Raw genomic sequence first — 17,169 nt, 5'->3', positions numbered from 1 at the left:
TTTATGGAGAGCACCTAACGAGCTACAATCAAAGAAAATGACACGCAAACACAATAAATGATATCGAAGCAGTTGAATACCACTCGGCAAGCCATTTCCGATTATTTGAGAGCAATGAAAAAAAATCAAAAGGTTGGTAAATGAATTCCAAGCAAACTGAATGAACGATAGATGGAAAAGCGAAAAACGCATTGCGAAATGCTCTTTTCGCACTATGAAAGAAAAAGTTTTTTTTATAGATTTGTCACTGACGATGGAAAATTGATATATTTTGTGAATCTAAATCATGAAAAATGATGGGTAACGTAAGGACAACCATCAATATCGAGTGCAAGACCGAATCGTTTTAAGAAAAAGACAATGCTAGGTTTGTGGTGGGATCAGAAAGGGCTCGAAGTCATTCTGCAGCATGACAACTTCACATTCAGCCAAAGTTTACGATTGACTGGGAACTTGTACCACACACGCTGTATTCACCAGATCTGGCATCTTCTGATTATCGCCTCTTATCATCGATGGGACTGTACAGGCTAACTAAAACCTTCAAGCTTTCGAGGATGTACGAAAATGGCTCTATGAATTGAAGCCAATAATAGGTGAAGATTTTGTTTCAGATGGTATCTATCAATTGCCTTGCATTTCGCATGTAGAGGCATATATCGGGAAAAAATTCGGCATGATTTTTTTGCAACCTATTAAATTTACCATTGAATGTGATAATTACCCCGATTCTGTATTTTGTTCAAATCGGATTGTTTCGATCGAATACGAAATTTTGCATTCTATAGTTCGAGTTTTCCATGTTTACATTCGTTCGACAAAATCCGATTCAATCGAAAGACAGAATAGTGGTGATCGACTATTGCTGATTGCGTTTCTCTAATTTAACAGCACTCCTCTGCCGACTGCTCCAGAAGTTTCGCACTGAAAATTGCAAGGAATGAGTGTTTTGTGAGTTAGCAATTGCTGTATTTGAAGCCGTTGTTTGAACGGCATTTTGGAAAGCTCTTTCGGATAAAAAGTTCGAAAAATATTGAGTTATGTTGAGGATCACTTTTTTATTTTTTCTCTCCCGCCTGCTGGGCATGGTAATTATTTACTCTGCTATACAAATTATTCATTGTTTTATCGAATCTGCACTCCTTCGGTATATAAGAATATATTTTAGGCTTGGATTGTATTCTGGTGTTTAACAAAAATCATATTTTTTTGTAGTACGAACAGTTGCCAGAAATCTACAGGCCGAAATGTGAATCCGAAACAGTTTTAGAGCCAAACGTCACAAAATAAATTAGAGATTGTAGTGATAAAATTTGGAAAACCATCAAAACTCCCCTAGGTTTACTAATCTTTGCCACTCACTCTTTTTCAATTCAAATAAGAAATTAAACTTGATTAATATACTTGAAGGAGACCGCGCCGTACTTGCTGTGTGATTGAGTGATCTTGAATGAAATAAGTTAGGCATCACTGTACCTCCCACATGGTAGAATTAATTGTGGATACAGGGAACAACGGTCTACTTAGGATGGATGGAATCATCGCTCCTCCAGTATAACCGTCTCCTGGGGATATAGCTTCAGTTGCCGTAGTGTTTCGTCTAAGTTTAGAACCGTGAGCTGCAAAACAAAGACAACGTAATTACGGTAAATTTTCCAGTTTTTCGGTAAGTAAATTAAGAACTTACATCTCGTCGAGGCCAGCTAGAGATCACCTTGTACTCATCAATCAGGAACCCTTCGCCGGTGATGAAATTCAACAGGATCCGCAACGGAGTGTCAAGCGTGAAACGCCTCTCTATCATCGGTCCGCTCGGTGGCCTAATTCTAATTTTGGTTATATTTTCCCCGGATATTTGCTCCGGTTCCGGAGGGACGGTGATTCGAGCATTTGCTCGAATTAGCTCTCGTTTCGCTTCGGCATCGGCCCGCTCGGATTCCAGCCGGCGGCGCTCGGTTTGCATCATCAACTCCTTCTGGCGTTTTGCTTCCTGTTTGGCCCGATCGGCCTCCAAACTTTCACGATATGCAGCATCCTGTTCCAGTTTCACCTGCTCCCGAGCTAATCGTTCATTCTCCTCGCGCAGTTCGATCTTGAGTTGCTCACTGTACATATCGGCCGCTTCCATGAGCTGCGATAGTAAATCATCCACGCTGACGTTGCCTACAAGTTAAACCGATGTTAAAGCACTCAGACGAACTGTTTCAAAACAAAAGCGAGCTTACCATAGATCACTTGGAAAACTTCGCACTGACTGCGATTCTTTGATATCACAAGAATGGCTGGCAACCGATCAGTTGGAATGTTCCGAACTGTTATCGATGCGGTCATGCCCACGCAAGCCGATATTGACGATAAAAACCTATTCAAAAGAGGTAAACAATGTTCAACTAAAACATCAAATCACGATCAGAAATTTACTTACATATTTTTATTACTCTCGAAAGTCAAATCCCAACCGAACAGGACGTAGTGATCTAGCAGCATTTGGATGATGCTTTCACATGCAAGCAATTGGCCACAGAAAACATTCGTCAACACACTTCCATCATGGTGTAAATAAATCGCCATAAGTTTACGCTGCCGAAAAACAAACGATTATATCATCTGTACAAAGCATTACAGACCGCTAAAACTTACATCTCTGGCCGACGGGCGGCAGGCTTCCTTTAGTGCATCCTCTAGACTACCCTGGAAGAACATGGGATGTTGCGGTCCATATCGCTCAACAAAATTTTCCACGAACTGTATGCTGCCGATCGTCTCGTCATCGACGTTATCGGGAACTGCAAACAAGGGTTGGTTTTAGCTAACGTCCAAACATCGGTAAACACTGTAAACAAAAACTTACTCAAATGTTTCAAGTGGCTGTTGATGGGCGTCTCCGTAAAAATGTCGTCATCGTTGTTAAAATCCGAAGCATCCTCGAACTCCTCTCCGCTACTCTCCGAATCAATGACGATGGGCATGCTGTCACTGTGGATGGAAATAGATGGCAGATATATGAATATAAGTTAGCTAATATGTTTTAAGTAATTCGGAATCCCACTAGGAGGTGTTTTATATTTCTTCGAGTTCGATGAGTTAGATTTTGTATTGGGTTGAAGGATGATATGTAAGCACAATTCTGTATTTAGTTTTGGCAATATGTATTAAATCTGTATCCTGCATGAAATCTGCATGGAAGTATACAACTCAGTACATTACAGATAATTCTATATGAATGGCAACTCTGGATGTTTTTGATAGGGTAACGTGGCGCCATCATGCAATATGCGAATACTACGAGTACTAATACTACGATCCTACTGACACTAAGAATCCTTCCAGGTCGAGGCTCCAACCACTGGCTTGTACGACCAGCATCGCATGCATTGAACCGCCAAGCCGGGCAAAAAAGGTGTCATGGTCCCATAAAAAAAACTCCCGATTTTTATCCGAATCCGACTTCCGGCTCCGAAATTACACGGTTATGACTAAACCTTCATATAAAGCGCTTCGATACGTACATGCGCTGGTACGGAATGTCTGTTACCAGTGTGTGATTGTTATGGAACACGGTGCTGAGGTAGAGACAAATCATAGCCACTTTAGGAGGATTCCCGAAGCTTTTCCCCCAGAAATTTATTACCCAGAAAGTACTAATCTCCAGAAAAATAAACTCTGGAATGTAAGAAAATCCAGAAAAAAAATCCCAGAAAACCACACACTCGAAGGCACTTGTCGCTAGAATATTATTGTTTGTATAATACCGTTTGGCATAATGATTATTTGGCATAATAGTTATTTGGTATAACAGATCCACATGCTGCTTAATAGAATTTGCTCAATTTACTGCGATTTCGAAAGGTCTAATGCGGCTACGCCTCGCTGCCGCTCGTTCGGACTTAACTGAGAGATAGCCCCTAGCTTTGGGTAATCCGGACAAACGCCCGCAACTAGACAGTGGTGACTTCTGCGGGGGCGCTGAAAAAACTGAGTCAATATGTGCTGAGCTGAAAGCCGACATAACGAAAAATAGCCAGCAAATATTTCGCCTGTCTCGCATCGTTTCGACTTCGTCATCGGTGCCAGCGAATCCAGTTTCTCGTCCGGCTGCTAAACGTCGTCGCGAAGAGGCATTTGAGACAAGCAGTTCATTGATGGGTGGGCGGAAACCAGTCGAAAACTGCAATATTGCAACGATTCCGGTAGCTTCCCCTCTTTCATGGATCTACCTTTCTCGTTTTCATCTCAGCGTTAGTAAAGAGATGGTCGGAAAACTAACGAAAGATGGACTGAATTGCAACGACGAAATTTCGGTCATCCCGCTGGTGAAAAAAAGGAATAGACATCAACACCCTGAACTTTTTTTTTTTTTTTGTTTTCAATTATAGAGGCTTTAACATCTTAGGTCATTCGCCTCTTCGGACCAGAAAATCTTTCTGACCCTATGTGCGGGGTTGGGAATCGAACCCAGGCGGGCTGCGTGAAAGGCATCGACTATCCCATCACGCTATACCCGTCCCCACCCTGAACTTTGTTTCCTTCAAAGTTGGAATTCTTGCTAAATATCGTGATGTTGCACTTAATCCTGACACATGGCCTCAAGATGCCCTCTTTCGTGAGTTGGAGGACAACCGAAAGCAGGATGTCTGGTGACCGTAGTACGCCTGCGAGTATGGAACAGCAAGGTACACCTGGATCGCCTTTTTCCCTCTTGACAACACCAATGACGTTATGAGATTGCATGGAAACATACCGGGACGCACTGTTATAGGTATTTTGGAAGCTCCTGAGCTCCTCACCACAGTCGAGCCATTGCAGCCAGTGTTCTCCAGCCGTCCTGGTCCTGTGTGTGGGTGTGATGAAGGATTCTTACAAGCAAGTATTGTCATTTCTCTTTGCATCCATGCCTGATCTTGTTCGCGCTTGTAGATGTCAGCCCCTCGTTGGAAACCTATTGCTGCCCAGCACCATTGATGCGTGTGATTTATCGTTAGAGGTTGAACTGGGACGCAACATAGTTAGCATCATGGAAGCCCCCGATGCGTTCCCCACAGTCGAGCCACTGCAGCCAGCGATCGTCAGCCGTCCCGGCCCGGTGTGCGGAATCGAAAAGGGGGTCTTCCAAACCATCACAAATGGCAAGTACTCATCTGCATTGAACGGTTCTAGCACTGATCCGATCCCCGTTTCCAGTCTTCCATCGCAAGTCCGATCAAGTAACTCCAATCTGCAGATTTACTACCAAAACGTCGGTGCTATGAACTCATGTGTCGGCGAGTATTTGTTAGCAAGTTCAGACGATTGTTTTGACATTATCGCTCTTACCGAAACTTGGCTCCGAGAAAACACGCTGTCTGTCCAGGGGTTTGATGCCAGTTACGAAGTTTTTCGAACCGATCGCAGTACTCTTAACAGTCCCAAATCTATCGGAGGCGGAGTGCACGTTGCGGTACATAGACGTTTCGAAGCGCAGTTGATCGAATCAACGCCTGGTAGTCGTGTCGAGCAATTGTGGATCAGTGTCAAGCTCGCCGAGTTCACACTCTTCCTCTGCGTAGTCTATCTTCCACCTGGTCGATGTCGCGACCTTGCTCTAATCAATGCTCACTTAGAGTCCCTTCACGAAATTTTTTCAACTCACGCGCGTCCAATCGACGAAATTTTAATCGTTGGAGACTTCAATTTTCCCGGAATCAAATGGCAAGAAACTTCTGGTGGATTATTTTTGGCTGATCCGACGCTTTCAACATTCCATGTTGGCATTACGACCTTGCCTTGCGGTTATAGTGTCAACTTACTTCGCCAATCGAATCCTGTTGCAAACGAAAACGACCGAATGCTGGATCTATGCTTCTCGAGCAGAACAGATGTTGCACCTATAATTAGTGCCTCGCCGTTTCCTTTGGTCAAATCTGTTCGACATCGCCTGCCACTTCATATTGTGCTCAACTCTAATCTTCCACCAGATGGCTACAACACGACCGACATCATCAGCTGACTACACTAAAATGACCGACTTTCTAATACATATTGACTGGGAGGAAATTCTCGACAATGATGATGTCAACGCTGCTGTACAAACGTTCTCTAACGTCATGAGCTACGCGATTGACTTTTTTGTACCAAAACGATCCAAACGGCTGTCCCTGCATCCACCATGGCAGACCACCGTAGTGAGACAATTGAAAACTACTAAAAGAGCCGCCCTAAAACGGTATTCAAAACATGGAGGATACGTACTGCGTAATCAATATGTGCAGATCAATCAATTATACAAGCACACTGTCAAGCGTTGTCATGTCAACTACTTGAAAAATGTACAACGGAAATTGAAATCCAATTCGAATGTTTTTTGGGAACACGTGAACGAGCAAAGGAAGGAGCCTGAGTTACCTTCTATAATGAAGTTTGGAGAGATTACTGGTTCGGGTAACGGGGAAAGCTGCCAGCTTTTTTCGGAAAAATTTTCTCGTGTATTTAAAAAACGAAACCTTAAGCCCGCAATAAATTACACTCGCTGCGCTTAACGTTCCAGAATCTTACAATTCTTTAAATCTCGTTCATATTGACGAGGATTCGATTCGGACGGCAATCGCTCGCATAAAGTCTTCTACCTCCTCTGGCCCTGACGGCTTACCGGCATTTATTTTGAAAAATTGCTCGACTGGTGAAATTGCTTCCCTTTGTAGATTATTTCGGATGTCACTTTCTAAAGAAGTTTTTCCCAACTTATAAACATTTTCTTTTTTGTTTTCAGTGTATAAGAAAGGTGACAAAAAGACGTGAACAATTACCGTGGCATCACATCGCTTAGTGCAGTTCCTAAACTGTTTGAAAAGGTTATTCTGACACCGATTTTCAACCACTGCAAGCAATATATTGTCGACACTCAACATGGCTTTATGCCTAAGCGCTCCACAACCACCATGTGCTACGTGACTGATGGTATGTCAAAAGGTTTACAAACAGACGCTATTTACACCGATCTCACTTCTGCCTTTGATATAATAAACCACAATAACAGTTCGGCTGAAAAGTTCGTATCGTTTAATAGAAACACACATTTTTTTGCCAAAATTCGTTTTTTTTATTCAACATAATTGCGATCAGAGGCGATACAGCGATTATAGCGATCTTCCAACTTTTCGATACCATTTTTGTAGTACGATTTGTCCTTTGCCTCAAAATAGGCCTCAGTTTCAGCGATTACCTCTTCATTGCTTCTAAATTTTTTACCAGCGAGCATTGTCTTGAGGTCAGAGAACAGGAAAAAATCACTGGGGGCCAAATCTGGAGAATACGGTGGATGAGGGAGCAATTCGAAGCCCAATTCGTTCAATTTCAGCATGGTTTTCATCGACTTGTGACACGGTGCATTGTCTTGATGAAACAAAACTTTTTTCTTCTTCAAATGAGGCCGTTTTTTTTTAAATTTCGTCCTTCAAACGCTCTAATAACGCTATATAATAGTCACTGTTGATGGTTTTTCCCTTTTCAAGGTAGTCGATGAAAATTATACCATGCGAATACCAAAATACAGACGCCATAACCTTACCGGCCGATTGTTGAGTCTTTCCACGCTTTGGGTTCGGTTCATCGCGTGCAGTCCACTCAGCTGACTGTCGATTGGACTCCGGAGTGAAGTGATAGAGCCATGTTTCGTCCATTGTTATATATCGACGAAAAAAAATCGGTTTTATTTCGATATAACAGCTCCAAACACTGCTCACAATCATCAATTCGTTGTTGTTTTTGATCGATTGTGAGCTCACGCGGCACCCATTTTGCACAAAGCTTTCTCATATCCAAATATTCGTGAATAATAAGTCCAACACGTTCCTTTGATATCTTTAGGGTGTCAGCTATCTCGATCAACTTCACTTTACGGTCATTGAAAATCATTTTGTGGATTTTTTTTCACGTTTTCATCGGTAACAGCCTCTTTTGGACGTCCACTGCGTTCATCGTCTTCGGTGCTCATATGACCAGTACGAAATTTTGCAAACCACTTACGAATTGTTGCTCCGCCCGGTGCAGAGTCTGGATAACACTCATCAAGCCATTTTTGGTATCGGCGGCACTTTTTTTCATCAAAAAGTAGTGTTTCATCAAAACACGAAATTCCTTTTTTTCCATTTTTTTCACAATAACAAAAGTAGCTTCACTCAAAATGCAATATCTCACAAACTAATAATCAGACAGCTATCAAATTTATACACGTATCTTTTGAAGGTTGGTACTAACTGAAAATGGTATGGATTTATTTCTGGTGGCGCCCTCTCATAGAAACGATACGAACTTTTCAGCCGATCTGTTATAACCTTCGATGGCTGCAGTAATATCTTATAGATCGTCGTTTAGCAGTGAAAATCGGCGATCACGTTTCTAATGAGTTTATCGCTTCGTCCGGAATTCCGCAGGGTAGCCATCTCGGGCCTTTAATATTTTTACTGTATTTCAACGACGTCAACTTTACTCTAGAGGGCCCTCGTCTATCGTTTGCCGATGACGTTAAGATCTACTATTACATTCGAAGCCCAGTAGATGCAGGTTTTCTTCAACGACAGTTGTTGAGCTTCGTCGAGTGGTGTAAAGTAAACCGTATGAAATTGAATCCTGACAAATGCTTGACCATCACGTTCTCGAAGAAGAAAGAGCCATTTCATTTTGATTACTTTCTGGAAGGATCCCCAATAGTCCGAACAACGTGTGTTGAAGACCTTAGTATCTTTCTTGGTGAGCAACTGACATTCAAGCAACACATCAGCTATATCGTTTCTAAAGCTTTTCGCAACCTAGGATTTGTAATGAGCAGTTGCGTCTCGTGACAAAATTTACTAGTTGTGCACTGCTTATGTGGTATAATATCAGATGTAATAGTTCATTTTAAGTGAAAACTATAAATTGGGGAATGGAGATTGGCTTGTGTTTTCCAATACAATGCAATAACTATATACTTTCGGAGTGGAATTCTTATTGAACTTATTTGTTTCATAATCTTTCAATAACTTCATTTATAAAATCGCTTCGATGTTGCAACTGAAACAGCAATTTGTTTTCAACTGCCAGAAGCATAAGCCACTAAAACCTCTCATGGAGTTGTGGATACAAGTTCTCGCAAAGCAATTTGACCTGTTTTCATCAATTAAATAGAGGATTGAATGTGAATGGGGATGCAGTAATTTTTTTCAGTTTGACCGGTTGTGCAGTGCACAAGGTGCACATGAGGACGAGACACCACTGGTAATGAGAATCACTAATGTCGTTTTTCATTGATTCCACTCGTTCTGTGCCTGTGTTTTGCCCTGACAGTTGATCAATGAAACGGTTTTGTAAAGTTTGGTTTGCACGCTTGCTGCTCTGAAAAGAAAACGGGTGCACAATAGTTGCCCGAGAATTGCCCCGACAGTGCATTTTTTTTCGTGCGGTGCAAATCAATGAAACACAGTGCACCTGTTTCGATTGCCCGATTGCACGAAAAGTGCACGAATCGAGCAAAACACTCCACGAGTGTTCTCAATGAAAAACGACATAAGCATTTTACAGACGTGCACTGTTTTGTTTCTGTTTTGCTCGCTTGTTCGTTCATCCCTGGAGAACTGTTCTGTCGTTTGGAACCCTCACTACATAAACGGAGCTCATAGAATCGAATCGATACAACGCAGATTCATTCGCTTCGCTCTACGGCGCTTACCGTGGAACAATCCTCACCAACTACCAAGCTACGAAAGTCGCGAGTTATTAATCGGTCTCGATACACTACAAGTTCGTCGAGATGTTGCACAACTATTTGGCTTCGCTGACGACATTGATATGGTGACACGTAACCTTGAGAAGATGACGGAAACCTACATCGGACTGAAAGCTAAAGCTAGGCGTATAAATGGCCATAAATGCGTCAAAAACAAAATACATGAAAGACATGATAGACGGTGACTATATCGAGGTGGTTGACGAGTTTGTGTATTTGGACTCACTGGTGACCGCCGATAATGACACCAGCAGAGAAATTCATAGACGTATTTTGGCAGGGAATCGTGCGTACTTTGGACTCAGAAAAACCCTTCGATCGAGAAAAGTACGCCACCGCACGAAATTGACCATCTACAAAACGTTCATTAGACCGGTTGTTCTCTATGGCCACGAGACCTGGACTATGTTGGCAGAGGACCAACGCGCCCTCAGTGTTTTCGAAAGAAAGGTTTGAGGACCATCTATGGCAGAGTGCAGAGGGAAGATGGATCGTGGAGACGAATTGCAACAGCTGCTAGGGGAATCACCCATCGTACGGACAGTCAAAATCGGACGTCTACGATGGGCTGGGCATGTCATAAGGATATCGGACGACAGCCCAGTGAAAATGGTTCTTGAATCTAATCCGACTGGTACAAGAAGAAGAGGAGCGCAGCGAGCAAGGTGGATCGATCAAGTGGAGGGTGATCTCAGAAGCGTCCGTGCCTTGAGTGGCTGGCGACGAGCAGCCATGGACCGAGTAATGTGGAGACGTATGCTTGATACAGCTAAGGACACCCCAGGACTATAGCTGTATAGTTGCATAGTCTGCCAATGAATTTCATCTGGATCCAACTTTCGGTTCCGGAGTTACGTAGTAAAATGTGTGAAATGAACTAAAAAACTACAAAAATGCACTCGATTTTTGCAGAGACCGCTCATCTTATTTTAACAAGCTTAGGTTCAAATGGAAGGTCTTACAATCCCAAGAACCCTAAAGTATTTCATCCGGATTCGGTTCCGGAGTTACAGGCTGATAAGTATAAAAATACATACATACATGACACGGAAAAATCAAGCCGAATACAATCAAATAGCCGTATAATTTTTCAATCAGGCAGTTATTTGGTTAGTTGATGACCAAATACGTTGATTTTGGATATACCGAATCGACGTTCCTGGTTCCAGAAGTACCGGGAAAGTGCTCGTGTGCTCTAAACCAAACACCACTCCAATTTTTCAGAAACGGCAAGATCAATCTTCGCAAACTCAGCTTTAAATGAAAAGTATTATGTTTACATAAATAGTTGCAGAATTTTATCCGAACATGGCTTCCGGTTCCGGAAATGCAGGGATGTGTGTATGAAATAATAAAGCAGTAATGAAAAATAACGTATTTTTCCTAAATTTGGTTCAAAACTGTTTCAATTTATAAGTTATGCTTGTTGCTAGCCAAACGAACCAAGTTCAGCTATACCGATTCCTAGCTCCCGGTGTCGGAAGTACTGGAAATAGTAGTTAAATACTCGAAAATGATTTTTTTTCCATTTTCTCAGAAACAGCTTAATCTATTTTCACAAACTTAGACTAAAATCAAAAGGGTCAATGTCTATAAAAAAAGACTGATTTAATCTTTGTTCGGAAAACCCAAGAATTCCTTTTAAATTGAGTAAAAAATGTCAAAAATTGAAATGGTTATGCTAATGTATGTTAAACTTTTTTGTTCTTATTAAATATTCAAAGTAAAGTTTTTTGAAGAACTCCTTTAGTAATATTAATGAAAACATGAGTTATATGAGAAAGGCATCATAACACCACTAGGTGATTAAAAACAGTTTTTTTTTTATCTGAGGGCCACTCCCGACAAAAAAATGCTGTGTACGGACCTCTCAGAGATGAGATTTCTCTCCGCCATTACCGACAGCTAATTTTGTAAAGATTAGCAATAAGTTTGCATCTATTGCTAGATAATCACCCTTATTCTGAATAACGACGTATTGATTTTTCGATCGAATGTGGCTCGATCGAATCTTAGCTACCTTTGATTTTGCTAGCGTCATTAGGAATACAAATGAAATACGATCGTAAAAAAATCGATACGACGTTATTCAGAATAAGGGCGAATATTCCTACGGTTCAATTCAAAGATAGCGACGCTCGTGATTCTGCAAACAATGCTAATCGGTATTGTCTTTAAGTGACGCTGTATTTGACCTGCAAAAATTATGCTGAAATTGCAGTAAGAGCGGAATTCACCCCATCGTGAACAATGCTTAAGATGTTTGAGCAACAAGTTTTACAATACAATATAAATTCATATATGAGCAAGGATTGGAAGCCCTATCAGTCAAAAGAGAGATGTGGATAAAGTTTTGTTCGCGTCCGGAATCGTTCACGGAAATTGCATATGCTCTTGGAGGAACAAACCAACGAAATGTGTAATAATTTTATGCATAATTAAAAATTTGAAAAGTTTCAATGTTGATTCCCAGTGTTCCAGCTAAGCAAAACGAAATCCCAAAACAACTCACCTGTTGTACACGTTTCTACTGCTACTGCTAGTACTGGTGCTGGCGGTGTTGGTCGCATTGTTGTTGTTGGTGATTTTGGGCGCACCGTCCTGATCGGCCCGTTTCAGTACTAGATTGTGTTCCCGCTCCACACCGGACTCGGCTAGCGTCGTATTGTTAGTGACGTTGTTGGGCCAACCTGACCACACTTGGTGCCGCACCGGAATGCTCGTGACGGTATAGACGTCCGTTTTGATCGACAAAATGTTCTGATGACCGGGAAACTTGAGCACCAGCATCTCCGCTTCCGGCTGGACATTGATGTGCAGTGTGTAGGTCTGCTTATTTTGTAATGATAGTGGATCACTGTTGGAAACGGACACGTAAATTTCACCGAATAATGGTACATATCAAGTTTATGTAACTCACGTATCTCCTACAAATCCCTCTACTGTCATGTCTGTCATAATGAGATTAACTTCCTTGCCTATGTTGAGCGATTTGAGCACCGTGTTAGAATTTTGTACTCCCTTCTGTCGATTACGAGAAATTAACACACATTTCGATAATGATTGCATATGCAAAACATACCTGTTTTCCGTGCTCCCAACCTTTCAGTGCCTGTCGACACACTGGAACTGCAGTTTTTTCGCAAATTTTAGCTTTTAAGTCCCCCACCGTTGCGTGGTTTGATATGCTGATCGAATGCAACTCATTGTTGAAATGAATCTTAAATATTACTTCATGCGGTTTCGTGTCCAAATAGTTAAGTGCACTGCGGAAGTCATTGTTGCTGTTGGATCGAGACGTAGATGCTCCTAGAATTGATATAAATTTGTTAGTATTATTGACAGCACATAAACTGCGAATCCGAGAATGCAATCGATCGACAGGACAATGAATGATAAATGAGCGGCACGATGAATATGTACACTGAATTAACATCGTCAGTACCTGGCTCAGTTATTCCGAAAGGGTCATCAAATGAAAAGTCTGTACCAACAAAGAAGCAACGATTGTTGATTATTCAACATAGGTACAACGATATAAGTCAGCACTGCGTACTTACCAGCATCCAGACTTTGATTATTGCTGGAAGCATCACTACTTCCTACTCCGAATGCATTTTTGATTGGAGATGATGGAGCCGTCATAAGCTCTTCTACGTTGGCAATTGCTTCCAGACTGTTTAAATTGTTCGAGTAATTTGCAAATGCAGATGTCGTACCACTGTTACCACTGTTCAAATTAACAGATGAACCTCCTCCACTGGCTGCCCGTTGATCCTGCGGGTCTTGAGGTAGTACTCGATGGATAGCAACCTGCAAAATGTTCATTTATAAATATAATTCGTCGCAAAATTGTAGTTACCTACCAAAAGATCCCAATTACTTTCATCCAGATGATAGATGGCCTCGGCAACATCTTCAATTGCGGTTATGCTCTGAAAATATAAAAAAATTTAACCACTGGTGTATATTAAAATAAATCTAGGTGTTCCCATTTAAAAAATAATAATAAATTTAAAGAAACCTTCTACATATAACTTGTGAACCGTAACTACACTTCTTCCGCAATTGCACAAATAAATTCTAACCTTTAAACCATAAATGCGAACAAAATCATCACACATCGAAGGGCTCTCTCAGCTGAGCAGTTGACCTCAACGCAATAACTTCGTAACTGGTGCTTCTTTGTTCTTTGCTTACCTGAAAGTTGGCTAGAATTTCTTCCCGATTCTCGGACATCTCGGTTGCTATTTGCGTTTACGAAAAGAATTGAAACACTTTCTTCCGCATACACCAAAGTGACGGAGAAAGAGCAGACTGCGCGTATGTACTGTGCGATGACAGAAGTGCAATCTTCGCCTTCAATTTCGCGTTCTCATCGAAATTTTTACCCTCGGAAATTTTCCACTTACAACTGTCTAGAAATTGAAACTGGTAAGTGATTCACAGGATTCCAGTACATTACTGAACGAACAATAACTTACTCAGTTACTCGTACGTAATTGTTCCTGAAATATGTTCTTGCGAACGCTTTTTTTTAATCACAAATTTTCTTTCTTCAGTATCTGCGAACGAAACGAACCGTCGTGTCCTGATGATGGTTCAATTTTACACAAAGTGCTCCGTCTGTGCAAGAAAGAAAAGGCAAACAATGTTCTTACTAACACCACTGTGCATTTTTGACAGCAACCGTGGGAGAATCGATCACAGGCAGCCGCCAGCCGCCGAACATCGATAACGAGTTTTGTTTGGGAATTGCTGGACTAGAACGTTTTCTTTTCGTTCGTACTTGCGGCGTAACAGATTTTTGAAGTGCTTGCACAAACTTTAGGCCGATTCAACCGGTCAGCTTATAGTTCCTGTCAGGCTGCGGAATTCTATCTCCGCCTTCTTTTTGTCCTTTTCGCTTGATGCCAAACCTAACTCACTCTAACTGCTGTCAAACCTGTGACAGGTTCGAACATTGTTGAACTGAAAATAGAGTCAGTTTCGAACCTAATTTTTATATCAGGTTTGCTCAAACCCACGTGCGAAATCAACACAGTTTCGTGAAAAGTGTTTATTTGATCAAACTACCCTGGGTCAGTTTCAGTTTTCTCAAGCGAAAACGACATTAGTCTTGTATCAAGTGATCATCTTCGGAACGGATCTGCGGGCTTCCATTGTTCTTTATACGAGCAGAGAAATGGAGTTTGTTTAATATAATAAAACAGTTAGTAGATTACTAAATTTAATTCATGTTGATTTCAAGATTTTGATTGTTTTAAACCAATTTCTCCATTCAAAGTCTACAATGAGCTCTGTTTGATATAGATCAAAATTGTTCCAGCAGATTTCATTGTTGAAATAAATTAACTATTAATTAAACGCCAACAAAAGCTCAATTGTTGGTATCGGCAATATCATCTTTTTTCAATTCTGCCATACAATAAGTTTTTTTTTACTCGGGGGTTCCGTACTGGATTAAAAAAGAGTGTAAAACAAAACCGTTTTAATTGTGGGAACCGTGGAAAATTGGAGATATTAATTCCAAAAACCGTAATTTTGCTTATTTGCTTGTTTTTGCCATTATGTAATTGTTATTTGACAAAAAACTAGAAACTAAAATCCAGCTTGAAGTTACAGAAAAGGTCTAACCATCCTTGATAAAACGGCTTGGATGAAAAATTAAAATTGTAACACCTAGCAGGCGCGTTGTCCGATAGGCAAATTAATCTAAATTGCTCATGCTTTCTGTATATTGCATACAAAATAAGTTGGTATAAATTAGAATTGAAATATACTGATAATATTAGACTACAACAACAAAATATTATTCTCAACATTTGCTACTTAGCAATTGTAGACTAGCTGGCGCACCTTCTTGCGAACGTTCCTCATTAAATTCCGTACAGACTTCTTGGCGACAAGTTTTGACATTTTTTTCCAATCTTTTTCGAACTGTTGAATGGTTTTGGCTGCCGAGACATGTTTCCTAAGATGTGCCTTCGTTAGTGCCCAAAATTCCTCAATTGGTCGAAAATGTGGGCAATTTGGTGGATTCATGTCTTTTGGGACGAAAGTAAAATTTTTGGTAGTATACCATTCTACCGTTGATTTCGAGTAGTGGCAAGAAGCAAGATCTCGCCAGAAGACATCAGGATCCTTGTGGCTTCGAATCATGGGTAGAAGTCGTTTTTGTAAACATTCCTTGATGCATATTTCGCTGTTCATTGAAGCAGTGGTGATGAAGGGTTTCGAAATCTTACCGCAGCTACAAATTGCTTGTCAGACCATAGCTTTCTTACAAAATTTTTCGACTTCAATCGATGTTTCGGACTGGTTTAACACTTGCCCTTCTCGCACCGTATAATATTGTGGTCCCGGAAAGTATTTGTAATCGAGTTTCACGTTGGTTTCGTCGTCCATGATTATGCAGTTCAAATTTCCAGCAAGAATCGTATTGTACAACTTTCGAACCCTCGGCCTGATCGATGCTTCTTGTTTCGGACTACGTTTTGGTTGTTTCTGCTTCTTATAGGTTCGAAGTTTCGAACGTTCTTTAGCACGAAAAACATTTGACTTCGAAGTGCCCATTTTTTTCGTTACATCCCGAACTGAAACCTCCTTCTTTTGCTCGAACGCCTTCAGTATACATTTATCCAACTGAGGGTTAGCAGGACCTTTTTTTCCGACCCGTTTTCGGTTTATCCTCAAAGGTGTTACTCTCACCGAACTTCCTGATTGCATTTCGCACGGGTTTTTCACTTACTCCTACCATTTTTGCTATCTTTCTTAGTGACAGTCTCCGTTCTGTGCACCATTTGTACACAATTTTTCGACGTTGTTCTGCTGAAAGTCCACGCATTATGAAACAAACTAATGAAAACGAATAAACAACTGCACAAGTGGTTAGAGAAGAGTGTAAACAACAGGACGCAGCCATAAAAATTGACAGATTCTGAACCATTGCGAAATGGCAGCGATTTTTGGTTGCGTTCATACTTTCTGGGATAGTCTTTACTTTCAAACTATTTACTAAACTAGCTCTCATAAACGTTGTTGTTTTTTCAAATATAGCCTATTCCAATAAAATAAATAAACAACAGCATTATTTTCTTCCACGGATAAAATTTGCTCGCGTTTTATAAGTAAAATTTTATCTGCTTCTTTCAAGCCCTACGGTGTGTCATTGGACACTATAAACTTGAATACACTAGGGATTGATAGTCATATGTGAATAATTCTAATACTCGTTCACGTAGTGTCGAACTCGTAGTAAATTATGTAAAGCTTCCGTTGCAGTTGAAAATCGGATCCCACAGTTCTAGAGCCATAAGTCTTCGCTAATAAGCAAATTACCCATCGACTGAAACCCTGTTGTTACCGAAAGGATCAACTCACTTAGACAAAACAATGCGCATCTACCACACATAGTTGAGTTTCCGGGA

At 40.9% G+C, this 17,169-nt stretch overlaps 1 protein-coding gene across 4 annotated transcripts; it reads right to left on the bottom strand.

Moving 5' to 3' along the window:
* Window positions 1-1,038: 1,038 nt before the first annotated feature.
* LOC131436055 (FAS-associated factor 1) lies at window positions 1,039-14,381 on the bottom strand. 4 transcript variants are annotated; one of them, XM_058604502.1, is made up of 14 exons: window positions 14,224-14,381; window positions 13,940-14,157; window positions 13,606-13,674; window positions 13,300-13,552; window positions 13,185-13,223; window positions 12,822-13,048; window positions 12,660-12,760; window positions 12,252-12,596; window positions 2,852-2,976; window positions 2,641-2,786; window positions 2,426-2,580; window positions 2,226-2,362; window positions 1,688-2,163; window positions 1,039-1,619 (listed from the first exon to the last, which is right to left on the bottom strand). In XM_058604502.1, exons 2-14 carry the CDS (start codon window positions 13,976-13,978, stop codon window positions 1,539-1,541), a joined length of 2,193 nt encoding a protein of 730 aa, XP_058460485.1. In that variant the 5' UTR covers window positions 13,979-14,157; window positions 14,224-14,381; the 3' UTR covers window positions 1,039-1,538. The 4 variants fall into 4 exon arrangements, with proteins under 4 accessions (XP_058460485.1, XP_058460483.1, XP_058460484.1 ...); XM_058604500.1 differs by having other exon boundaries at window positions 12,660-12,763; window positions 14,224-14,380; XM_058604501.1 differs by having other exon boundaries at window positions 12,660-12,763; window positions 13,940-14,153; window positions 14,224-14,362.
* Between the last annotated feature and the right edge of the window lie 2,788 nt (window positions 14,382-17,169).

This window comes from Malaya genurostris, chromosome 3 (assembly GCF_030247185.1).
Source record: "Malaya genurostris strain Urasoe2022 chromosome 3, Malgen_1.1, whole genome shotgun sequence".
NCBI classification, from domain to species: domain Eukaryota; kingdom Metazoa; phylum Arthropoda; class Insecta; order Diptera; family Culicidae; genus Malaya; species Malaya genurostris.
Note: the sequence above shows the minus strand (reverse complement) of the source record. Positions and strands in the feature narration are given on the sequence as shown.